The sequence below is a fragment of the Pteropus medius genome, unplaced genomic scaffold, assembly GCF_902729225.1.
Source record: "Pteropus medius unplaced genomic scaffold, Ma_sr-lr_union100, whole genome shotgun sequence".
NCBI lineage: Eukaryota > Metazoa > Chordata > Mammalia > Chiroptera > Pteropodidae > Pteropus > Pteropus medius.
Window position 1 is genome coordinate 4,119,037 of NW_024351735.1, and position 26,646 is coordinate 4,145,682.

Genomic DNA, 26,646 nt, shown 5'->3' on the forward strand with positions numbered 1-26,646 from the left:
TTGCTGTTAAGGGCAAATGCAATTAAACATGTTCAGCTTTCAGAAATGCCATTAATAAAAACAACAACAAACAACTTTTGTGGTTGGGTTAGATTTACAGGGATTTCCTTAGGAAACAGTTTCCTATGCTCCCATACATAGTGTGTCTTAAAGAGTTTCTGTTATAAACATAAAAATGCAAAGAATTCAGACAGGTAAACTGTTTTGATGCTTGATTCACAAGTAAATGTTAGAGTGTTCAGTTTTTACATCTCAGCTTTAGAAAAAAACTAAATCTTAACTGTGTTTTGGAACTAGTAAGGAGGAATTTTCATTCCTTAATTAATATATCCTGTTTAAAAATGACATCGATATTTGCAGTGAGATAAACTGTGTCTGAAATGAGATATTGGAGTAAATTTACTACAATCACTTTAAAGGTAAAGAAGAGGTTGATGGAAGAGTCTGTTTAGTAACTTAGGAAAAAAAATGGGCACGGACGGGTTGTCCAACCCCTCAAAACGAGTAGGTTCCTTTTCTGGATGGATCCATGGGCAGTCAGATATTCCAGGTTAAACTGAACCCGATGCATCAATATCCTTCTTGGAGGCATCTCAGTGTGCCAGACACTGCATCCCGACTTATACAGCTATGCCATTCGACCAGCAACAAACACACATACACACACTTCTCTGTGCAAACCTTTCTTTGCTCATCTCAGTGAGAAAACATGTCAAAGAGTACCAACTATTCCAGTGGATACACCAGTCCCTCAACACGCTGCATATACAATGACATAGGTACACGTACACCAGGATCACAAGAGAATGAAGTATCTTCATCATCTTCCGTAATGTAATTATAGAGTTTTGCTTCTCAGAAGCAATTCGTGTAAGAATATATATATATATTTTTTGCACAGTCTTACATATTCCAGTCAAGGCCTATAACATAGACCTTAAACAAACAGGAAGCAGCTTTAAAAATGTTTCAAATCGCTACAGTTAATTCCTACACTCCAATCTATAGTTTTGTTTCAGGATCAGACCCAGAACCCGTTCTTCTAAGGACTGGCAAGGGTTCTAGAAACAAATGCCCAGACGGTGGACACACTTGCTCTGCTTCAGTAATCACCTAGATTTGGTGTCTTTGGTTTCAGTGTTCTGATTACAGAAAGAGTCTCGGATCTTTACGACTTCAGCTGCACACAAATGTCCAAAAGATTTTGTGTACCACTCTGGCATGTGGCCCCTGGAACAGAAAGGAAAAGCAGATAAATTATTCAAGTTGAAAGGGCCTGAAATAAGCTGACGGGAGTTTCGCGTACACTTCCATTTCTTATTCAGCAAAATGGGTAAGTAAAGTTTACTCAAGGTAGTCTTCTGGCACTTCCATTACACACTTGGAATTAGAAGTTTCTCAAGAAATAACATATTGAGTACAGATGCTGAGTGAAACTGTTCAGAGAAAGCTTTGGCCTATATAACAAAAACAGAGCACACAGATACTTGGAGAAGAACTCAGATGTAAAGATGTCAATGAGAAGTTATTTAATATGAGAGCCACTTGAGAAAGTTTTCAAAGGTTCTTTTTTTTGTCTGTATTGCTGCATCTCACTAACTTTCCGATATGAATACCTACTGATCTATGGCACACAGATTAATTACTAAAAGGGCATGTCACATTATTCAAACATCTTTGAATACATAAAGTAAGAAACATCTGTTTGCTAGTTCAAACTCTCATTTCTTGTAGCTTTAAATTTACGGCAGAACCACCACATGCAAATTGCTTTAGTGGCACATTTTCTAAAGGATCAAAATTAGACGGCGGTAGCCAAAAGACCCAGAAATGTGTTACTTAATAAACACCATTCTTCATTGAGTACCAAGACACAACAATGCATTCATTTAAGCCATTTTTTGCATTAGATAAAAAAGTCTCAATCTTCTTCATGACCTTCACCATGCCAAAAAGCAGACTCAGAACGTACCTTACATCAGCTCTGCACAGGTAGGTGAGTTTGGATTTCCCTGACCCGCAGGGTTCGATCAGATACCTGGACAGGAGCACATTGACCCTCACCCCCACCACAGGTGCCCGGTCATGGTCCACCGAGGTAAGTAAAAGGGCACATGCCCCCTTGGGTAAGTTAGTCCTCCATGTCCTACAGAGACAAAACCAGAGGGGGGAAAAATGAAATTTCTTGGAAGCCAAGTTTAAAACAAGCCTCACGCTTAGAGGAGAGAGCTGAGGGACAGGATCGGTGGCCATGCTGTATGACTCAGCCCTGGGTAGACGATAGCCTCTGAACAATTGTGCAAGGGCTCCTGAATGAATGATTCTGTACATAACCACTTCGAGAGTGGGTGTATGTGCTCACACAGTCAGTTCTTTGAAAGGGAACCAATCTGAAGTGTGACAGAAAACCATTTTTATATTTCACAAATGTATTAGAATGTGAACATCCAAATGAGTGTTGCTCTGTTGGAAAAGTTCAGGATGAATGATGTGACATTTCATCAAAGATTTTTGAAATTCCTCTTTCAATAATGTCTCCAGAGAATTATGAATTAGATATAAATCAGCTTTAACCACAGCTCACTTGGAACCCAAATGTTACTTCCTGGCTTAGGCATTCACTAGCTATTTCTATAGAAAAAAATTATCCTAAAAGGGGCAAGAATCTGCTACTGATGAGAATACTCAATAGAATGTGCCTCTCTTTCTGAGCTCAATTCCAAAAGAGTTCAAACCATTTTGAACTCTTGGAATAAATGCCGACATATTTTCCATATTTGGAAGAGTTCAACACTTTTCTGGAAGCATATGTTCTATTTTAAATAATTTTACCATCTTATAACATTCAGTGGCATAGAGGCTCATCCTTACCACAATAATCACTTTGGACGTTCTCACCTCAAAACAACGTAGTCCCGAGCGGGATGGGGTGCCATACTGTTTTGGACATACTGGTAAATTTCAGTTTGACTGTCCAGGATTTCAATCACTTTCGAATCCAACAGGTCTACGTCCCAAAGGTGCTGCTCTTTCAGCAGGCGCTTTAAGATGTCCTCAGGCATGGCAGGGACTTCGATGGTGGACCTCCAAAGCCTTAGTGGGGGCCCTTCGCTCATCTGAAAAAAGGGCATGCTTTCAGCGCTAAGACAATTTACACACAGACTCTCAAGATGAATTTCTGGCTGGGTGCACGGTCATATGTATGGAGGCTAGTGATTATCTGTGGCTTTATTAGGCCGTCATCTTTGAGTATATTCAAGGGCAGCCCAGGAAGTAAACAGAACTGCTAGTGGCACTTCAGGTCAAACCTGTTCCATCTGTTTTCCTGGGACCCACATGAGGGTCTGTGCCATAAAGTAAGATTGTTTATTTGCACCCCAAAGCCCGTATGGCCATCCAGACTGCTCTCATTTATTTCTTTTCAAGGTCGTTGGGACAGTATCAACAGATACCTCCTATGGATCTGTCCTGCTAAGCCATACAACATGCATCTGCCCTGGAGGGGCTTTCAGTCCTAACAAGTTAATTTCTCCCTGCAGAGTTTCCTGCTCATTTAAAGGCCAAAAGCAGAGTGATTGAGAACACAGGAGAGCGCAAGGGGATTCTGACCAAATTATGGAAAAACCTAAGCATGTCATAAAATGCCCTAAGGCCTGATCTATTAGCAAACCATTCCAGGAATTCTAGTGTGATTCTGCAGAACCAGAGGATTGCTTTAGGTGGCTGGATTCCTCTGACGAGTGTTAGATGAGTGTTCTCACTGGGCTGGTTTCCACTCTTAGCTGGGGACTATGAATCACCTGGCTGTCCCACTCTGCAAGCCCGGGAATAGGCAACAGATCCCCATGGAGAGCTGTATGGGCCAAAATGTCTCACTGCTGACGAACCCAAGTCCTGACACTGGAACCCAACTGTCTGACAACAGGGAGATGACGTACCTTCTTATAGGACAGCTCGGCCTGCTCAGACGTGGAGTAGCTGACCCAGCCTTTAAACTTCTCTTTGACCTCTTTAAACAGGCTGTCCACGCAGTCTTGGAGGAAGTGCTGGTAGTCAGCTGACTCGTCATTACAAAGGTGTCCCAATGCTTCCAGAGTGAGGGGCTTCAGCTCTTGCTCGGTGTAGGAATTCCGACATCGGCTCATTTCCTCAGGAACCTGTGAGGGACACGAGAGACTGAAAGTCTGCCTGGGCTCATTCTTGCAGTCCATCAACAAAAACGTCAGGGTAGAAACAGTGGACTGGAGCCTCGAGGCAGTGCGGGCAGTCCAATCTCTCCGCTTCCAACAGATGGAGGGGTGTCCCTTCCCACCCCACATGGTAGCACGAGGGTACGAACTATCTTCATAAAGGTATCTGCAAAGCTTACTGTGTAAGGTACTCTTCCTTGGAAAGCTACGGTAGGAGGTTAAGCGACTAAAACAAGGCTTATGCTGACGAAGGCACGTCTCTCAGACACAGAATTCATTTCAGATCATTTGTTGCCTTTGTTTTGTCAAGTAAAGGTGTGTGGCGGTAGGCAATTTTATTAAACATACTAACTGCAGTGAACTCGTACATTATAATATATATAAATAAGACATTCTTGGGCTATGCATATAATCTCCAGCTGGAGCAGAGATCTTTTGGTAAGACGTGAACAAATACTGCATCTAAGATTTCATCCCTATTCGCATTATCGTTAACAAATAACAAAATGTCCCAACTCCTCACCTGGAAAAGCTTCTTGCACTCCGCAATCATGTGGGCTAGCCCCTGAGTGGCAGCAAGGTTTTCATTCAAATCTCTCTGATCGGGTTTGCCCAAACTTTGTTTCCTTTGCATTACCCTAGGCAGAAGAAATAAGGAGGAGAAAGATTCAAATATTTATATATTTGCAAATCAATGTGTTAGTCGAGGAAACCCACAGGAGAGGAAAAAACCATTTCACGGGAGCCTGTCTGTCATTAAGGGGTTCGAGAGAGCTTTACTTTGGTCACTAGAATTTCTCAGCTTTATCGACAACATACAAAAAAACATGAAAGAGACTGTTTTCAATGAAATCTAGGCTATTTAAAGTCGTCACATTAAATAGGTTCCTATTTAAATAGGGCAGCTTGTAAGGTCTCTGTACGGTGGGGAGGAAGAAAGGCAGAGAAGAGGGAAGAGCCAGGCGTGGGTGGGAGGCATTGGACATTGGGGTAAATAGTGTCCCTATTCTTCCCGGTTTAAACAAACAGGACGCCCTCCCAAAGGTGAGGGGGAAATCTATTGTTTCCTAAAGGTTCTGCCTTAATCTTATCTGTTCTCTATCCCATTAAAGCTGGAATGCCCCATTCAATGGTTAGAACTAGTTAAAAGGATGTTTAAGCTCTGCATGGCTTTCAGAAGCAATGCTTTCTTCAACTAGCACAACTAGGCCTCATGCGTCTAATGAAGAAATATTTGTCAACAGGATTAGCTGGATGTATTTGGCATGTGGGGTGAAGTCCAGTTAGTGACTCCTTTCTCACACACGCCGCTTTACATGAGATAGTCACATAAGTCAGAAGCTCCAACTGGCTCTGCTGTTTCTTCCTGTCAGAGAAGGGCAAGTTCCTTAACTGACCTTTCCTGCAGTTTCATTTCCCTCTTATGTAGAACAGATACTAACAGTATCTTCATCTTCTATGATTGCTATGAGGATTAAGTGAGAATTTAATGAATGTCAAGGGTACAATCCTGTACCTGGGAGAAAATAAATGCTGAACAAATATCGGCCTTTGCTATTTTCTAGATTCTCCGACTTCTTCTACAGCCACTCCCATCCTGTATACATCTAAGGAGAAACTTTATAAACAATTGGCTTAGACCAGGTCCGAACTTGGAGACTCAACTTTATCCTTAGTTCTTATAGACTAGGCTACTTCCTTTCAACCGCCAGCACAGGCCAGGAGCTCAGCTTTCCTGGCCATGAAGAAGCCAAGGCAGCAGGGCGCCTGTCCCCCTATCCAACTGTTTACGTCGGTAAATCCATGTTCTTTGCTGGCAGAAAGTATCATGACAACGTTACAGAGGGCACTGGTGAGCACTGGAGTAAACACCTCCCATGGCAAAGCCCAAATTCTAATCTATCTTCCCAAACTTGGTTGTGACTAGACTTTCAGGGATGAGAAGAAAGGAGAGAGGAGGGCAGGAGAGGCGCGTGAGCTGTGAAGGAAGGAGGTCCAGCTCCCTTTTGCTAGATTCAAGTAGGAATCCAACAACCCTAAAAGGAATGGGAGGCGGCCTCAGCCTGAAGAACGGAGCCCTGCACAGGCACGTCTCCTCTAACCGGTACCTTGGGGAAGAATTCTCTCTCTTCAGCGTGTTGAGGTGGAAGAGGGAAGGCGCTAAGCACACGGCCAGGTTGGTTGGAGTCATCTGGTTTTCTTTCACAGCTGCTGTGACATCGCTCAGGAAATAAAGGAGTGTCTGTAAAACCTCCCGGTTCTCATCAGGCAGAAGCATAATGGCGGCCTTGATCGCCTGAAGGCGCTGGTCCTTGGGCACATCTGCACAACACCAGCATTTTCCCCATCAATTCAGTGATTTTCCATGTACATTGCAAGGAAATGTCCCAAAGCAAACACATCAGCATCAAAGACCTCAGCCCAGTACTGAACAAGCACTTGCAGAAAGTGTACTCAGGGTTAATATGGAAGAAATTAGGGCTGCCACCAGCGTCACTGCCCTCAAGTATTTCCTGCCTGTGGAGGAGTTAAAATATTTTAAACACCCACAATGCCAATATACTCCTAAATCCACCTCAGAGTTCAACTCCAGATGAGGCCTGTTCTTTTAGTTTACAGAATACGTTTTTCTTTTCTAAATGCTTCTGAGAAATCCCTAATTTACCATTCTCAATTACTAAAAAACATTATACCCTTATACTTTTTTTCAGTTTCAATGAAAAACCTTATCTAAGATATGTATACGATGATAAGAACTGAGTTTTAGTTTTTACTACAAAATATTCAGTATCGATGGAGACTCTCATAATTTTAAGTGATTTGCTCATTCTCAAAATGGGAAAAGGAAGCTGCTCAAACATACAGTCAAGTTAAACAGCAGACACATTCAGCTACTAATTTCTTTATGTTTTAGAAAGCCTACTGAGAGGCTATTATAAAAATACATGCTTGAGAACTAGACCCATAAACTAATACATATGTAAAAATGCTGAACCCACCCTTCAGGTCTCCTTTACCAGGCAAATCTTTCTTTAAAAAAGGCATGTGGTGGAAAAATCAAGTCACTCAAATGCAGCTCCATAGGACAAACTGATTAAACAGCTCCATGGTTACAACACATAACAAATACCTTGGTGGGGAAAATGTGACCTATGTTTTCATAAAATCTGAAAGGATGAAACAAATAATGAAATAATCCAGACCGGCTCCATTTCTCATAAAGTCCAATGCGCCAGCTAAAGACAATTTGAGCACTAAGAGAAGCTGCTTTCAAATTACACTGCTGTAATGCCACAATGAGCCAAGAAAAACACAAGGCTGTAAAAGCTATAATCCTGATCTTGATCATTAATTTAGACAACTGTTTGCTTTAAGCTTTACTTAAAAGTGAGAAGGGCATGGGTATTGTTTTCTCAAGTATTTCTGGCAGAAGCTGAGATGAATAACAGAAAAAGATTATTCATTTTACAGCAAGATAAAACACACAGGCACCTGTGAAATTTTAAACACAACAGGCCCTGCTGCTGAGATGTGAAGCAAATGAAATTTCTATGGAAAAGGCAGAGAGGGAGATCTTGGTACCTGCTCTTTTAAGCTTCTTAGATAACCATGTTCTAGAAACGAATGGAAGAATGAGCTCCGGGATCAGAAGGTAAAAATAGACGATTGCTTCAGTAATTATTAGAGAACGATGATAAGGGAAATTTATTTTTGCTTTATTTCACGGGTATACAGAAACCCGTTCCACAAATAAGGAGGCAAGGAAGAAATTGATGACATATGTTTGCAAGAGGTCATCACGTGGGTCCAAAAGAACGGCATCAAAGGAAGCTACAAGTTTCAGCGGTCCCCCTCTTCCCCACCGGCAACAGTGCGAAGATCAAAGAACACTTACACTGGTAGATCTGTAGGAAGGTTTCTGAGAGTTTGTTCGTCATTAGTGGCTCAGGAAGATCTCGAAAATACTGCTTCAACATGTCTGCCACATCATAAGCAGATTGTCCCTCATAGTTGACACAATCCATGGCACTTTCGTTCATCTGGCGCAGAGCCTGAATCCGGGATTTAACACCCGATTTTCTGAAGAGCCCAACCTGTTAGGAGAAAAACTCTAACCGTCAAGACGAAAGCAACTTTTTCACTACAGAAATAGCAAAAGAAGCATGCATCTGAGCTCCCACGATCAAGTGGGACCTGTGGGCGGTGGCTCTCACCTGATCCAGACAATGGTTGCGCAGGTAGCGCATGGCCTGCTGAATGCTCTGGGGCAGGGGCTGCCCCGTGCGCTGAACATTGACCGTCAGAGGGACCCCGAACACATTCCGGTCCTTGTAGTCTGGAACCTTGATCCTTTTCATGAACTTGGGCACAGCCCTGTTTAAAGAAAATAGCGGTTGGGGATTTGCCGGTCTACTTTGGTCCATCTCCGCAGGTAAACCCTGTGGGCTTTAGGTCTGTACTAACAGGGTGGCTATTTAAATTTAAATGAAATAAAATTATAAAATCATTCCCTCAGTTGTATGAGCCTCATTTCAAGCACTCACTAGCCATCTGTGGCCAGTCACTACCATACTGAACTGCAAATTTAGAACATTCCCACCATCCCAGACAGTCCCACTGGACAGTGCTGTTCTAGATCTTCTAAGGGTTGGGGCTGTAAGGTCCAGTCACACTTCTTCAGTTGAGAATTCTCCTTCTGCTCTTAACTCTGAGGATGGGAGATGATGGGCTTCCTTAAAAAATGGTGGCACAGCAAGGAACAGAAGAAGAAAATAACACGTAATTAGGAACTTTGCGACAGAGTTTGAAAAACAAGTTCCTGTTGATCTTGAAATATAGACAAGAATAATTTCTAATCTCTTGATGAGATCCAAAGTATTTAGGGTTAAAAGGATCAGGTAACGCTGGATGAGAAAGTAGCAAATACGTGAAGTCAGTCCAACGTAAGAAAAACCAACTCGACAGCTCAACAGTAGGGGCCAACCTAATGACCCGAAGTCAAATAAATTCTCTAGCTGATGACCCCGGAGAATATAACATCTTTAGGTGTGTAAAGGAAAATGGAAAAGAACAATGAGGGTTCTGTGAGCTTAGCCCAGGCTCCCTTAACCAGGTCCAGCCCCAGCAGTACACGCTAAAGCTGGAAATTAGTGTCATGCATTTAACGCTGTCAAGCAGAATTTTCAGCTCTACAAACGACCACTCTGAATGGGACAAAATAGGGCCAGGCCAGACAGGAAAAAACTTTGCGTAAAATTTCTCCCAACTCCATGGATCGCACAATGCAAGGCTTTTACGTTTGGTTTTGACTCACTGGAAAAACTGACCGGGACTCAAGAAGTATTGTGGACTTCCAGATTCTTGAGGGTTTGGTGGGAAGGGGGTGGGCAACTCAGAAATGAGAATGTAAAATATGCAGTTTTAAATAGCCAGCCGGGAAAGTATGACTCTCCACACGGCAGGAGACAGACCACTTTGACTTCTGAATGCTTACCAATAGCCACGACATGGCACTGTTTATAGCTCTAGGAAAGGTAAAACTAAAACGCAGAGCCAAATTTGTATTTCCATACAGTTAAGTATATGGTATCACGGCTATAAATGTGCATAATACTCGCTTTGTTGGGGGAGAAAAGCCGAGCAGTGGAATGTGCAAGGAACACATTACGATCTCCGCTGAGAATCTGAAGCATGTGGAGATCAACCGGTCCATACTTATTTCTGTCATTCAGAACAAACAACTTCTGTATTTAGCAGGGCTCACATAATAACAGCCTTTGAACAGGAGGTACTTTGATGCTGAAGTTAAACTCACTATGAATCCTGAGGAGAGGGGTAGCCAGAGAGAGAAAAAGCAGTTAGGCTACTTGACTGACTCTCTCAAGTAGCTCTGGTTGTGCAATTGAATAATAAACACTCAGAGTAGTGAAAAGGTTTCAGGATATCCAGCTGACACTGCAAATGCGCTGGGATGTCATTTCTCTGCTTTGCACTGACAGTGAAAAATAAAGGTATGCACATATTAGGTCACATCCATGATCCATCCAGCCCACCAGCTATACACAGGAAGGGCCATATTTTCTAAAGTAATTACAGGCAGTTCATCCAATACATTTTATCTTCATCTATATTTTAGTCTCTAACATCTTAGAGAATTCCTTAAATTTATTAATCACTGTTTAAGAGTCTTTGTTGGAAAAACACATAACCTAAAATCTTCAGTACAGGTAGATTTTTGAGTGATGCTATAGTCACATCAAAAATGATTTCTAAAAACTGTACATCAAGCATTTCAAAGTTGGCCTCATTACATTGTAGACCTAAACCAGTGATCTCCAACCTTTTTGGCACCAGGGACGGTGCTCCTACGAGAATCTAATGCCTGATGATCTGAGGTGGAGCTGAGGTGGTGATGCTAGCGCTGGGGAGCGGCTGCAAATACAGATGAAGCTTGGCTCACTCGTCTGCCACTCACTTCCTGCTGTGTGGCTGGGTTCCTAACAGGCCATAGACTGGTTGGGGACCCCTGATCAGAACAACATTTTTCCTCCCTTCCTTCCAAAATATGATCTGATACTCTACATATATTTACCTATGGTAGGCTGTTCCTACCACTGGGAAGGGAGCACCTGTACAACTCTATGGAAGAGTAATGCATTCTCACCCCATAAACTGGCGATTTGTCACTCAGAGAGCTGAAAACTCAACCAACCAACCCCAAAGGTAGTTCCCTAAAGCTAAACTGACTTAAGCAGTATCAAATGATACTCTGCCTTAAGAAAGCAGAGACTGATTGCATTAAGATGGGAGACTAAAGACAGTAAAAGGATAGAATTGTTATACACTCGGTGTTGGAAGAGCCTCAGGACCGGAACGAAAACATTTTCAATTACAGTTTATGGAGCAGTCTGAACTCTTACCAGCTGAAACCATGCTTATTAGAAGGTGTGTATTTCTCCAACAGGGCAGTTAACTTCAGGAGTGAGTATTTCTGCAGCAGGTTCATCTGGGCCACAGACTGGCAGTTAATCTGCAGTGATACAGAGTTTAAGCTCGGCCGATGAGAGCTCTGGAAACTGTGCCATCTCAGCCTGTGCCTGCGAGAGAAGAGCGAGGAGGGCAAGTCAGTGAGTTAAGGCTTTCTCATAGGTAGACACAGAAACAGCAGTGGGCTGCTCTCTGGCATCCTATCTCAGGGACCGAGAGGACTCGACTTCCCACCCCCCCAGTAAAACAAAGATAACATAAAATTTACCATCTTAACCATTTTTAAGCATATAGTTCAGGGGCGCTAAGTACCTTCACACTGTTGTACAATCATTAGCATCATCCATCCACAGAACTTATTTCATATTCTGCAACTGAAAATCTGTACCCATTAAACAATATCCACTCTTTCTGGATGTTAGGATTTCCCTGCCTGCCTCTTTCTTAGGTACTGACATTGCTACAGATGCCAGACTTAATGCCATTTCCCTTATGCAGCAAGCAGAAGCAGTCCCTCCCCAGTCTGAAGAGAGAACAAAGCTCTTACCTATTGGACCGGGTCAGGGAGGCCCCCACCCCAGAATCTCTTCTCTCTGGGATGTCCGAGGGCTCTTCAGGCTCATTCAGCGAGTTGCCTGTGCTGTCCAGGTCACTGAGTGTGGCTCGGTCATTGTCCACATCCAGGTGTATCTGTTTGGGGGAGGACGGACATGGAGAGACCGAGTCCAGGGCTGAGTCAGAGTCTCCCTCATCTGAAAACTTCTCTGACCACTGGTTGACTATCCTCTGCATCCCATTCACGTGGTAGAGGATGTCATCTAGCTCGGGGAAGATGTCCTCGTTCTCCAGGTCAGCTAGGTCACCTGAGCTGGAATAGAGGATGGAGCCCGGCACGTTGTCATAGATACTCAGGCGGCTGCTCATGGAGCTGGAGGAATTGCGTCTCTTAAGTTCCTTGGGGCTGTCACTGCTGTTTTCCCTCCTCAGGCTGATGTGGCCGGGGCCGTGGAAGCTTCCAGTCCTCCAGTTCACAGAGCTGTTACTCCCTGAGGGAGAGAAACTGCCATTGGAGAGGGCCTTGGGGAAAGTGCCAGGCTTGTGATCTTCTGGGATGTAGAACACTGTGTCCTCTGGGTAGCTCTCATGGTTTCGGAAGTTCTGCTCCACAATGTTGTTGAATGTCGACTGATTGAAGGGATCAAAGCCCTCTAAGTACATGCCCACCCGCTTGTTGCAGGCGCTGAGGCTCCGGGTCCTGGTGACAGGACTGGGCGTGCTGACGGCGCTGCTGGTCTCAGACTGGCTGCTGCTGCTACTGGTCTGCGTGGAGTTGGAAACGCTCCTCTTTCGTACCATGGGGACGTTAATGTGGTTGCCATTGAGAGCAGAGATCTCCACGCAGTTCAGCTGCTTTAACTTCTCCTCGTCCACCCCCTCCTGCAGAATGGGCCCACTGATGATCAGCCCCAGCTTGGAAGGCGCCTTGTGCTTACTGTGGTGGGAGCTCTTGAGCTTTAAGCTCTCCATGCGCTTCAGCAGGCTGCGCGTCTTGGACTTGTTTTTCTCGTGGCCTTTCATGCTAAAGCTGAAGCTGGACAGTTCCTTGGGAGAAGGCAGGCTGCAGAAAGAGTCATCGTTGCTTACAAAGTTGCCGGAGGAGGAGCAGACGCTAATGACCGAGTTAGTCCGCGGTGTTGCAGCATCCCCACTGTGGGGCACATGGGCGGGGAGGCTGCTGGTGCTGCTGAGGCTTCGGACAGAAGCTACCTCTTGGTGCTCGCTGAGGTCTGTCAGCATGCTTTCATGGCTTGGGACGCTCTTCAGGTGGGGATCCTCTGGGGACCCAGGGACTGGGTCCTGCTTTGGAGAAAAGACATCAAACTCTTCAAGCCGGGACCACCTCTTGCTGTCCCTCTGGAAAGTCCATTTGCCACTTATTGCGCAGGGCTCATCCTCGTCTGAATCTTCACTCTGCAGAGACAGAATAAAGCTATGCGACCTGGGGACTGGCAAACAGCAGGAAGCAGGACATGCACCGAGGTCCCGGGGGCCAGGAGCATGCTAGTTATTCACCATCGCGGTTAATTCCCCTGTATATTTTATTTATTTTTTTATTAAAAAGAAATAATGATGTATGTAAAAGAATGTAACAGGAGAAAGCCTGACCAAGTGTTTCAAGCTAAATAAGAGTTATTTTATGTAAACCCTGGGACCTATAGGCTGTTCCTTAACTGCCCACAGAGAAAACCTCTGCGATCTGTGAAAATTCCAGGCATGCAAAATATTTTGAACTGGAATCAGCAATAGGTAGAACTCCCTCTGCTCTGCTTCCAACTTTGCTGTCTCTTGACAGTGTGTGTTTACATTCTCTTTTGCAATTAAAAAGGTAGCTTTCAAACACGAAGAAGAGCGGTAACTGAAGTCTCTTGCTACCCTAAAAGTTCACAAGATCTCCCAACAGACTAACAGAGACACTAAGCAAGGTAAGCCATCACATCTCTTTAGTTCAATACTGTTCATCCTCTAACCTGTTCTTTGTCATTCCTTCCCCCACCAGACACGGGATCTAGAACTAATGCCACAAGTGTCCTGTGAAGTTTCAACCTCAGACATGCTCCAGGCAACTTAAAGAGGCTTCACAAATACCCAGTCCTGACAGCTTGTGACATTGACAAACACTAAGTAACATCTTTGCTGATTATGCCTGACGAATGGGCAGGACTCGGGGTTATGCTATAACACAGGCTATTGCATCTGAGGCTTTCAGGTGAACTATCAAAAGGCAAGATTCCGTATGACGCGTATCTTTCCCACTGGTGTGGAAAATATCATATGGCCCAAGTTTCACAGGACAAGTTGAGAGCATTAAACGCTGACCTGTAGCCTCCTCTCCACAGCTCAGTGGGTGTTGAGGTTCCAGTTCATTTGTTTAAAAGGTTTAACTCCCCCAAGAAAGCAACTTGTTGCAGGTCAGGGACTCCAGGATAATTAAAATTTGTGCTCTCAACAGTCAGAAGTATGTTCTTGAACCAAACTTATTTCTGTTTACTCTAATTTGTGTCACTCACTCCTAGTACTACACCCACCTCTTCTCTTAAGATCTCATAAAAGGTCCTCACATTTCATACATAGATGAAAATACCAACCGATTCAGTTATGTGTCACCATTTGACTAGAATGTGTGGGATTTCCTGCTCTCCCTTCTCTCCCAATTCCTTTCATCCCTTCAAAACTCTTATTATTCGTTCACTATCCTACAAAGCCAGCCTTCAGTTGAACCTCTGCAGCTTTGAAACATACTTACTATGGGAACTTTAATTATAATTTCTGTAGGGGGCGATGGAAAATCCAGTGGGATGCCTTAAGCCCCACCCCTTTAATATGGAGTAGGCACTGAGTTAACAAGGCAAAATATATGATTTGTTCAGATCAAAAACACTAGGAAAACTCAGAGATGACAAAGAGACTGGTGGTTGCTAGAGGTGGGAGGTGTGGGGTGGGCGAAATGAAAGAAGGGGCTCAAAAGGTACAAACTTCCAGTTATAAAACAAGGAAGTCCCGAGGCTGTGATGTATGGCATGGAACCATAGTTAGTAACACTGTACTGGCATATCTGAAAGTTGCTAAGAGAGGAGATCTTAAGTTCTCACCGTAAGAAAAAACAATTTGCAACTGTTTGGTGATGGATGTTAACTAGACTTATTGTGGTGATCATTTCACAATGTATAAAATATTGAATCATTATGCTGTACACATGAAACTAATATAATATGTCAATTATATCTCAATTAAAAAAAGTAGGAAAAACACCATTTATTTGTTGGCTGCAGCTACTGGTTACACAAGGCTACACAGTCTTTGGTAAACTTGACTGATTAATAACATTAAACATGTAGATGTTTGGGGAACGAGGAGATAAGAGTTTGAAAACCAAAACCTATTATAAAATACATAATCCATTTTCTGGTCTACACTTTTTCCTCCCATGCTATTATACATTTTATATACTCACTTTCTTCCGATGAGGACTAATTTCCAGTTTCATCACCGCACATTTGTTTAAAGTATTTAGACGCCTACAGAGCAAAGAAATAACATTAACAAAGATAGGACATCATTGATGGGTGGATAAATACTTTTTCCCAAACAGCTGACATGTTTAATAATTTTTTTGAATCCATTAATATCTATAATAGAAGAATATTAGAAACGTCTTTAAAAAGTGAGTTTAAAAATACCTTTATATTTCTTAGGTTTTTCATTTAAATTTAATGTTACTATTATATAATAAAATGGCACACTGCTATGTATAGAACTGCCAGGTGCCTCTTATTTTTCACGGAGCAAACAACTCTCAATGACTCCTAGTTTGAGCCATTCGGTAGCTCCATACATGCCAAGAAATAAAAGCCAGTGATGTCTCCTTTTCATAGAAACAGTAACAGCACCAAGGAACCCAGCAGAGCTGTTGGTAAAATAAACACTGTGTTTTATCTCATTAAAATTCATATTTAAAAATAATACATTTTTTAGTTATCTCCAACAAGTAATAATCTTAGATGCCTATTTAAAAATTGAGTTCTTATACATAAAGGAAACTTAAGCCCTCTTTAATATCCTATTATTTTTATAACTTTCTGCGTAGTACAGAATAATATTTGGTATAGTCACAGAAATAGTGCAAATGATTACTAAAAAACTTGTATATTGAAGCTTCAAGGATCAAAATCTTCTAGAGTTCAAAAATAAGCGCTTGAATCAGATTCTTCTTTGGAACAGGAGCCATATTGTAACTTTCAATACTTTTCCCCCTCTTTGCCAAACAGTTAATTTAGTATTAGGGAAATAACTTAGTTTCATTGAAAATAAAATTCTTAAAAAAAAAAAAAAACAACCCTCACTGGGAAATAGTGAAATAGCTGAAGAAAGAAACCCTTTACATATGCAGGAATAAATGATATGTAAAAGTGTGAATGACAGCCCGTCTTTCACCAGAAGATCATTACTTAGTCTTCCTCAAATGAACCTTTAAGGTATCTGTAGTCTTGTGTCATCAATCTTCCAATTTTTCCTATAATTGCAATTCTTCCGTTTCATAGGATAAGAGCATTTAATTTACACAAATTCAAACTGACCATGTGACCTCTTCAAGGCTTTACGTTTCTAATCCTGTTCTTGCAACTTGTCTAACAATTTTGACATGCAGGAGGATAGAAAGTATTTTTGCCTGCTGATAAGACTGCCTTTGATTTCATAGATTACATGGTAGCCTGTTTATAGAATAAACAAAGATAACCCGGAGCACCTATGTTCAGGAAAATTCTGTTGATGAGGAGGGAAAGAAAACAAATAACTAAGAAAAAGTGAGTGGATATAAGGTCCCTGGGGCATCAATTACTTAAATGACTTATACTCATAGTGTTTTAGTTCTCAAATGTTTTCAAGATTTGAAGAATCCGGAATGGTTACAGTTAGTCTTATGTCTGGGTTTCATTAATCAAACCTGTAACCAAATACCCATTTGACTTCATTTGGGCTTTAACGGTTGAGTGGTGTTTATAACCAAGTTTACTAGGCATGGAGGCCTATGGGGATGTGGGACGGGGCTTACTTCACAAACTCTGGATTAGAGTCTAACAAAAAAGACCCAGGAGGCCAGTTTTATAAAAGTCAACATTATCTTTTTCTGTTGGTAGTACCGAGCTAATGGCTTTTCAAATTTGAAGCCCAGGAGTTACTCCCTGGAGTTTCTGTGAGAATCATTTGTCCCTTAGGTACTCCAAAAAATGCCCACTGGTGGGACATTACGTACTTAGAGAGAGACAACATCGATGTGAAATGTTTCCAGCTAGATGAGTCGGGGGCTTGCTCCGGGTCAGGTGCCGTGCCCGTGCCTCCTGTGTTATTATTTCATTCGAGTCCTAACAACAACCCTACGGTGTAGGTATTACTATTGAGCTTCATTTTATAGATGAGGAAATGGAGCCTGAGAAAGGTCACAGATCTTGTCCGAGGCCACAAGACTAAAATACGGTGGTTCTGGCACTCAAAAAATAGTATCTTCTTCATTCCTTCCTCATATAGAAGTTAAAAAAGATAATATATGTGAGCAGCTAATATCCTAAGTATGATTCCTCAAATGAGTGGTGTCATATACACCATCTGTCTAGAAGCTGAGGTTGTTCCTACCCCCCAGGGTCCTCACAGGGCTCTCAGCTCCATAGGAATGTGTCAGTCTTATCTGCTGGTAACTTGTACCCTGCTCTGAAGGGGGAGGAAGCTCAAGGGTGGGTCAGCAAAGGTTCAAGAGGTTTGCTGCAGGGAGCTGCAAGCACCCTGATAAAAACATTGCAGGCAGGCATCTGGGCTTCCATATTCAAAATGAAAACAGGGAGAAGTACAAAAGAAGCGTGAGAAAAGAAAAAAATAATTTTCCAAGACCTGACGAAGAAAAACTTGTTCCAATTCTTTAAGATGTTTTCTTGGAATTAGTACAATTGCTTTAAAAAACTACTTGTTTCCCTTTTAATAGAACAGAAATAGTAACAAAGTTAAAACCTACTATATGGCAGGCTGCTTTACATAGCTTAGGCAGACCAAAGACGATAGTGCGGATATCTATTTATCATTATACGATTATCACCTTATTTACGCAATTCTTGGGTGTGTTTACAGGAGTCAGAGGTAACTCCAAAGGAAAACAGCAATATGGAATATTTTTCAGAAGCTACAGAGAGACAAAGAACATTTCACAAGAGGTATTCTAACAGTAGGTCACAGGTTGTATTATTGTCTGCACATGCTTCAAGACAAGCAAGTCACTCTTCTGGTATTAATACTGAATGTGACTTGGCTTTATCTTCGGGGTTGGATTATACAGCAAATTTAGCAAGACTGGGACAAAAGCCAATCTCTCCAAGGAAACGAATAAATAAACCCCTTACCAGTGTGCGTATAAGAATGCCGGTTAGCAAATAAAATGAAAAAAAAAAAAAAAAAAAACCCCAAAACAAGTAGTTCATTAATTACAACCTTTAGTCATTACCATACTTCATATTTAAGAGAGTATCATCATTCCCAAGAAAGTAGGAAATCTACAAGTCTTCTGCCCGAAGTAGACTATATTAACAGATCAGCTCCTACCAGATTTTTGACCAAAGGAGCTGTAAGATCTGCAAATGCTGTAAGTATAAAAATGTTTATAATAAATCTTTAAGTAGAACACTAGCATGCACACAGGAGCACCTGTAACATCTGTTGTGTCTGTGTGTTGGGGGTAGAGGTGGTGGCAGGAAGGGAAAACCATGTAGGAATTACTTTATTTAAAGTAAATTGAAAGAAAAGTTTTATTCAAAGCAAAATATATTAACTTAAATATTTAACATTTTATTAAAGCAAAAGTTCAACTGAGTTTCTGTAACGATATTACCTCTATATTTAAAACCAAGTGCTCAAAATATTTCAACAAGGCAGAATGTCAAAACCATATTATAGCTTCATGGTTTGCTGGTCCCTGAATTCCATGGGCTGAGAAAGTATGTGGATGAGGCTAGCAGCAAATGAGATGAATATCACATAATCAGTAAGACAAGTATCTCCGACTATTCTGCTGACAGCTCAGAACTTGCAGTGCATTTCAAAGGAAGATGCACTACACTGTAGATGGCTACCACTGTTTCTCAAACATTTGTTTAGGCCTCTCAAAAGGAGAGTCATTTTCCGTGAAAAGTCAATTTATATAAACATATGGACAAGAGCCCCTGGGTTTACCATTACAAACAAGTCGATGGCTGTTACTGGCACTTTGACATCCATTACCACATTTATTCTCACAGGTAACCTATGACATACTTTTCTATGCAAGAGAAAACTGAAGCCCAGTCAGAACATACTGCAGGGTCCAAACACAGGTCAAGGTCTAGTTGTGTTTAGGCTTTTCACAAAAGATCTAGGAGCACAGATTTTTCTCTTTAAAGGGTGGTAACTCCTCAAATGGTACGTAAAGCCAGTGAAAATCATGAAGTACAGAGGATGCCCTTCTCCTCAGAGCAGGGAAATGAAATTTCAAATTGATATTAAAAATATATATACGTATATACATATTCAAGGATGTAATCATGACCCTTGGGCTGCAACGCTGCAGTGATATTTTTATGACCCAGGAATTCCTAAGCTGTTGCTGCTATTCGGGGGCCCACTCACTAAGTGGCTTATAATGTATGAAATGGATGACGCGATGCAATGCGTTAATATTTCCTAGGATACACTGTATGAGCAGCCTCATTTCTGTGCATTATCACCTATGACGAACTGAAAAGAAATTAGTTCTGCTGCACAGCTAAGCATTAAAACATTTAAAAAATGTCTGCAGTAGTTTATATTCCAGACGCTGACTTCTTCCCTCCTAGATTGCACTAGTTTTTCATTTTTTCATTCCAGAAGATATTTTTTTTTTTCATTCCAGAGGACATAGCTATGATATTACATACTAGGGGGAATTGGAATTAAGTTTCTTTCAGAAAATGTGCACAAACCCTGGACATTTTAAAGCAGTCATTTATAATTGGAATTGAAAAGTGACAGTGCTTCTGGGGTTGATAGGGCATTTTTTTCTTTCTTAAATTACAAGAACTAGTCCATTCCATACACCATTCTAAACATTCCACCTATCTTTCCTTAAAACCACTGCTTAAGTTGTGCTTCAAAAAACCATTGTATTACATAAGAAAGGCAAAAAATAGTACTTTCACAGAACTGCCACTGTTTTCTTTGCCTACAAAGGGGAAATGCATACTGAAAGTTATGATGTTTTTCCAAGTTAAAATAAATACTGAAGTTAAAAGAAAATTAATTTTAATTTTATAATCAAATCAGCATGTAAATTTTGTCTGGGTATGATTTTTCCTCCAGAATTCAACATTTATGCTATTAAGTTTTGAGAAAAATTACAAAGGATGAAAAACTTAAAATGAATAAAATGTCATGAAGAGTTTGAGAGGATATATCGGTGTCTCATTCTTGTCTGCTACGTGTTTTATAACTTCCACTTCACTAAAACCTAGCCTGAAGATCCACCAGCACAAGGAACAAGGATATCTGACAGTTTTATTCACATTTCATATCCATGCTCATTTACTGTCCGTCCACTGTATGTTAAAGGCTGTGTTGAGTTATTTTACAGCCTTATTTAATCTTACTGTTACTATGTTGTACCTGGAAAAGCTAAACAAGTTCAGAGAAGCTTTCCTGAAATTCAAGCAATGGTCTTCCTGACTCTAATATGCCATAATCCTCCCATCCTTATTTATTTGTCTGAATGTGTTATTTTCATGAAATGTAACAGCAGCTTCCATTCTGTTAGCCCCTGGTTGGGGATGTTTAGTCAATTACATTGCCTTTTTAAAAACCTGTTCCAAGTTTCAGAACCCTCTGAAGTTAGGTGTTTCAGCAATCATATGGTATCGAATGTAGTGGTATTATTTGAGTATTTCCTAGGGCAGTGCTATTTTCAAGGTAATACTAAATAACAGGATTTTACTTATTTTAATTAAAAGACCTATGATTTATAATGAAGTAAATCATTATACCCTAATCAAAGAACTGGCATAATTAGTTAGAACAAGAGCAAAAACCATCTCAATAATAAGCACTCTGTTTTTAAAAAAAAAAAAAAGGAAAGAAAAAAATGCTGAAAACATTTCCGTTTACCTGCATAATGCCTCAATGGCATCTCTGTCCAAAAAATCATGCTCCCTCTTGACCAAGGAAATATCAATGGGGAACAGGAGATCTGAAAAGACAAATACAAAGAGAAACACAAATACATTTATTGTGCACTCTAGGTTCTTGCCAAATTAGCCTAGTTTAGCAAAGGGGGTAAAATACTCCAAAATAATTTTGCATACCTACTGTATGCAGGACACCTCATTGCCTACCCAGTGCTATGGGAAAATAAAGCAGCTTAAGAGAACTCTGTATGTGTCCTAAAGGAGCTTAGGATCTAAAGTGGTCTGGAGACTAAGGTATCTCTTCATGTCAAAGATAAGTAGTTCAAAACACTCTTCCAACTTTAAACAAATCAGCAGGCAATAGACCCCTGCTATAAATTATAATTTAAGCCAAAAGGAATACCAGAAGGATGCTCCCTTTTAATGTGGCTTTTCCCCCCACCCTTTTCTCATATGTGTCTTCACTCACATTTGATCAGGGAAGAGGTCCAGGAAAACTGGGCCAAGGAATAGAGAACAATGACAACTGGTGGTAAAAGGAATCTAACCATTTGTAGGACATCAAAAGCTAAAGAGAATTCAGGATATGCTATTTTTTATACAAATATTAGCACTTCCATATGGCTTTTCAGGAGTTTATATAACTCTCCCTAAAACAAAAGGCCATCTATAAAACAGATTGTTATAAAGAGTTTCAAATCCCTTAATCTGTATTGTTCAATACTCTTCGGATATTGAAGAGTTCTATCAGAACTGAATAGCAAAAAGAGGAAAAGAGTCAACTCAAAGTAAGAATTCCCTTCACTATCCTTTGTTGATAAGTATATTGAAGAAGTTAGGGAGGAGAAGACCAGCAGAACCACTAGAAATTTACAACAGCTCTGGAATTACCAAGAGATAAAAGCACGTCATCCCTCTTTAGCTATTAGGGCAAATGGGCCTTCCTATATATTACTGAATGCTTCTATAATATCATGCGTAAGAGTCTTGTGCAACTCCGTGGGTCAGGAATGGACAAGATAAGTCAGTAGAGCAGAAAACCAAGATTACTTATAACCTAAAAAAAAAAAGAAAAAAAATCCTTTTGGCCTCCAAAATGGCTAATGCTGCATACTGGACTGGACTCGGCTGTTAGTAGATGTGAGTAATTAATAATGTTCTAGTTTTTGGGTTGCATAGGGAATACATGATTGCTACTGAATTTTTTATGGTTTCTAACTTATCATACTGTTTTTACAGGATGGTATGGAGCCCTTTATTCTTAGTAATTTATTTTCTAGGGATAACGCTTAAGAACACTTTTTTTCTTTTTTTTCTGTTTTTACAATATTGAAAACTAACATGAGTGTTATAGTCAAATCTTTTTTCTGAAGTCTGGAGTTTTAGATTACTGACACTGTTTCCTGAATGATAGCACAGGCAGACCAATGGAGTAGCTATAGCCCAGAAATTTATGAAGAAATATATGAAATTTAGTATTGCGGGATTATATCTCTTCATTAAATTATATGCAAAGTCTCTTAGGAAAATGCTTAGTGGAAATAATGGAAATAAAAGAAGGGGCTATTAGTAAATGTAAACTCTTAGTAAATAGAATCAAGACTGACTATAAAGCTGTACAAAGGTTGTTGCATTATATTTCATTTTAAACAGATACCAAAAACTCTTAAGTATTAAATAATAGAGGGAGATACTAAAGAATGTATTTGTAATGCTTCCAGAGTATAACATTAGATCTATAAATGTAAACTACAAAGCTCATAAGCCTGTTGAGTGTATATGAGACAGCAACTATGTTATTTTAGCAATTCCTAACTTAATGTACCCAAGGCTGTATTTTAGATTACTTTCCTGATTCAAATTAACTTTAAAATTCTTTTTTCAAATTCTAGGGTAGATAAGGACTAAATGCAAGAGAAGAATGAAGTAATTAAATCGATAATTTTTCTCTTATTTGCCTAGACTCTTTTTTGCAAGGACTGGCTTTTAAAAGATGATGGGTTATTGACATACAGAAGAAGATCTCAGAATGCTTCAGGTTAGGATTTAAATTTCCAGTTTGAGTTTAAAGGCAGGAAGTAAAAATTGCGAGGGACCAAAATAAAGCTAAACCAGAAGAAAAGGAGTATGTGGGTTGGTGTGTAGAGTGTGTGTTCTATGCACCCTGCACATAGTGGCAGGATTAAAGGGAGAAATTATACCCCAGAACAATATACCTCGAAAGCAGGCTCATGCTTCAAAAGACTTGCACATGTGAAGGGACCTTGAAATGTAACGTGTGAACATGCAGTCTGCATTTCAGGATTTGGGAAGACGTAAGACAGAGACTGGAATTGGGTCTTAGCAAACATACACATCACAAGAAAGTGCCGCTTGGCAGCAAATCAACAGCAAAAATGGACATAATTGAAGGAAATTTAGTTTCTAAACAGGAGAACAAAAGGAACAAAAAGACAGCCATGTTACTGCCACTGCTAATGCAATTATCTTTCCTAATCTCCAGTAGAGCTGTGAATTGAAAATCTAATAGAATGTTGGTTTCCCTCCCCACAAAGTCTCACTGAAGGACAGAGATACTCAAAATGGTCACAGGTCAAAAATTCTCTCTAAAGGAAAGATAAGCAACATCATCCATCATAATAAGCATGAGGTTAACCAAATATCTTTAAAAAAAAAAAAAAGGAACTGGAGATATTCTCTGAAATGACGAACAGTAAAATATTTTACACAGTCTAATAATAAAATAATACTGAATCCATCTTCATGGGAAAATCATATATTCAATCAGGGCTATGATAAGAAAGACCAGACATTGTAAATGAGGTAGTGAATTAATTTAGCTGAGTGAGCTAGGGAAATAAAAACGACTCCTATGGTCTCTGCTCCATTAGCTTCTAGGGAGTATCCCCCCACCCAACTCCACATCCCTCTTCAAGGCAACCTACTGGTGACGTCTAGCACTTCCACGCACACACATTATGTCCATTCTTAACGTGGACTCATGGAATTTTTCTCATGTGTTAAAGAAGGTTGGTACTGACCCCTGGCTCCAACTGAGAGCCTACTACCATCGTTACAGGAAGCAGTCCGCTCGTTACTATCCCAGAAGGAGAGAAGAGCTAAAGACACATTTGAAAATCGCTAGTTATTGTAAGAAGAGTTGAACATCTCTGCTGCAAGATTTAAGTGACATCATTTCAACGGAATCTTTTAGAGATTTTGTCACATGGTGACTATCTCACAGCATCTTAACTGATGAAAAGATGTATTTTTGAAAAGGGTAAATCAACTGAAATTATGTTTGCTTTTTGAGATTCTGTCAATCCCTTAAAGGTCTTCTTTGAGGTTCGAACTGTTTTGTTTTTATAAAATGTGTAGTAGTATCTACCACTGAACTGGGCATGCTTGTTGGCCTGGAATTAATACTGGCTGGTTGACTAGTTAAATGGATGGATGAGTGAATGAGAGAGAGACATCTAGTGTTATCATCTCAGTAGTTAAGGAAACAAAGAATGCTCAAGTTGGAAGAAGCCATGGATATCATTTAATTTACTCTCAATTTAGGAACTGCTTCACTATTTGCCCAACCTTTGCTTGAAAATTACTCATAAAATGGAGTTCGCTAGTTCACAACTGTAATTCTTTTTAAATGATTTCATACAGAGTATGATAACACTCCCATTTAAATGGACAGCCTAGTCTTCTCTCTGTGCAGGGTACATTCTACCAATGCTGGGCTGCCAGGGGCTCAGAGAATGAGGGAGACTGGAAGAGCTGCTCGCCCTCGGCCTTAGCACCTGAGCGATCCTCAGGGCACTGATGAGAAAACGAAGTAGTAAAAATTCTGCCTAGATCTTGATTTTTTAAAAAAGGTCCATTTTTTCTTAATTAAAAAAACCTGAAAGCCATAGAAGCCCACAGAAGAAATACTTTTCATCAAATGACAATCTAAGGAAAAATGAAAAGCCTAATTACAAACTAGGAAAATATATCTGCAACACATGACCAACAGAAGCTTAGTGTTTAGAATAAAGAGCTCTTACGATTCATTAAGAAGAGCACAGTCGACTCTGGAGAAAAATGGGCAACACATTTTACAGAAGAGAAAACAAATGGCCATATGATATGAAGAAACATGCACTATATTATTAATGATTAGGGAAACAGAAGTCGAACTCTGTAAGATATCATTTTATAGCCATTCGACTGACAAAAATTAAAGTCTGACAATATCAAGTGTTGAGAGCACTGGATGGACAGGATCTTTATATAATACTACTGGTGGAGCGAAAGTCAGTATAAGCACATTTGAAAAACTTGTGTTATAACATCGAACATACATATTCTTAATATCAGCAATTCTACTCCTAGGTATACATGCATGAGAAGTTATTGCACATGTACCACAAGAATATAAGAATGAACAAGAATGTTCTTAACAGTACAGTTTATAAAAGCAAAACAAACAAAATGCCCACCAGAGTGTATATATGAATAAACTGTGGTAACCACACAATGGAGTATTAGGCAGCAGTCAAAGCAAATGAACTACAAGGGACACAGAGTATGGAAGAATCTTAATAAGTGAAAATATTAAATCCTACAAGATTACATAGAGCACAATACCCTTTTTATAAAGGAAAAACAAGTTTATAAAATATATTTTAGGAAAATGCAATGATAATGATAAAGATGATGACTTTGGGTAGATAGAGGGGTGACAGAGGGACCGAATGGAAGAGCACGTGGGTATGTTATTATCGAGATCCTAGTTTTAGTTTTTGGTGGTGGTGGTCTTAGGTGCTCGCTACGTTTTTTTTTTTTTAAATCACTGAAATCGGTAAATAAATAATAAAATACCTGAAAATAAATAATAAATCAATAATAACCATGAACCAAGGATATGATTATGCTAATTAAAAATAAATGGCATTCTGGCTCACCTTCATAAAGCTGTGCGTACTGGGGGAAACCTGTTGCCCGAAGCCAATCACAAGCTTCTTTGGCTTCGATTTCTAGAACAGAACAGAAGAAAGGTAAAAATGTTAGGTCATGTGTACCTCAGCATGCTTCTTCCTTAATAAACTTTGATTTCGTTATACAACTCTGATGTCTGTTGAAAATGAATATGCCAAAAATAATCCATTCAATTCAAATGGTTTAATATTTTGTGCATATTTTTAGACTTTTAAAAATGTATACAATTATCCATCTTTCTTTTAAATAATTAATTTTAAGGCTGGATGACCTAACCTGATTTACTTTTCATAACAAAAGGCCACCAAGTACATCTTGACATCTGGGAAGAGAACTAAGCTGACCAAAAGAAAACTGCTGCCCAGTGGGATGCCCGGAAAGGCCCTGGTCATGTGACCCTGTGCCTCTAGGTACATCCTACATTAGGGAGGCCCAGGCTATCAGGTGACCCAGAGGGCATTAAGTCAATAAATCCCATGATCTTGGCAGGCTGAAATGCCTAATAAAGCTTCTATTTCCCTGTGATTAACATCTTGTAGATAGTATTGATAAACAGAAAGGCCAAGAGCAACTGACACACTATGTTCAAACTCACTCAAGCACATATTTACAATCCTGTTAAAGCTGACTCACAGAGGCCATCTAGGGCACATTCATGAGTCTGTCAGCACAAAGAATATTCTTTCAATTCTTTTTCCCACCTTCCTCAGGCCACGAGAGTACTTAGGTATCTAAGGCTGTTCTTGAGTTTATAAATGTCTCAA

At 40.3% G+C, this 26,646-nt stretch overlaps 1 protein-coding gene across 8 annotated transcripts in view; it reads right to left on the minus strand.

Moving 5' to 3' along the window:
• Nucleotides 1-114: 114 nt before the first annotated feature.
• DLC1 (DLC1 Rho GTPase activating protein) overlaps nt 115-26,646 on the minus strand; it is a 352,000-nt gene continuing 325,468 nt past the window's right edge. For 6 of the 8 annotated variants that reach the window (XM_039846495.1, XM_039846497.1, XM_039846498.1 and 3 more), the window contains 13 exons: nt 25,849-25,920; nt 20,886-20,967; nt 15,190-15,253; nt 11,725-13,148; nt 11,111-11,287; nt 8,405-8,564; nt 8,086-8,284; nt 6,299-6,512; nt 4,714-4,828; nt 3,939-4,157; nt 2,899-3,116; nt 1,973-2,146; nt 115-1,230 (listed from right to left, as the gene is read on the minus strand). In XM_039846495.1, the coding sequence (XP_039702429.1) occupies nt 1,110-1,230; nt 1,973-2,146; nt 2,899-3,116; nt 3,939-4,157; nt 4,714-4,828; nt 6,299-6,512; nt 8,086-8,284; nt 8,405-8,564; nt 11,111-11,287; nt 11,725-13,148; nt 15,190-15,253; nt 20,886-20,967; nt 25,849-25,920 (3,239 nt within the window). In that variant the 3' untranslated portion in view covers nt 115-1,109. Of the gene's footprint in view, nt 1,231-1,972; nt 2,147-2,898; nt 3,117-3,938; nt 4,158-4,713; nt 4,829-6,298; nt 6,513-8,085; nt 8,285-8,404; nt 8,565-11,110; nt 11,288-11,724; nt 13,149-15,189; nt 15,254-20,885; nt 20,968-25,848; nt 25,921-26,646 lie in introns of those variants that run through there. The other 2 variants (XM_039846501.1, XR_005649379.1) reach the window with 2 other exon arrangements.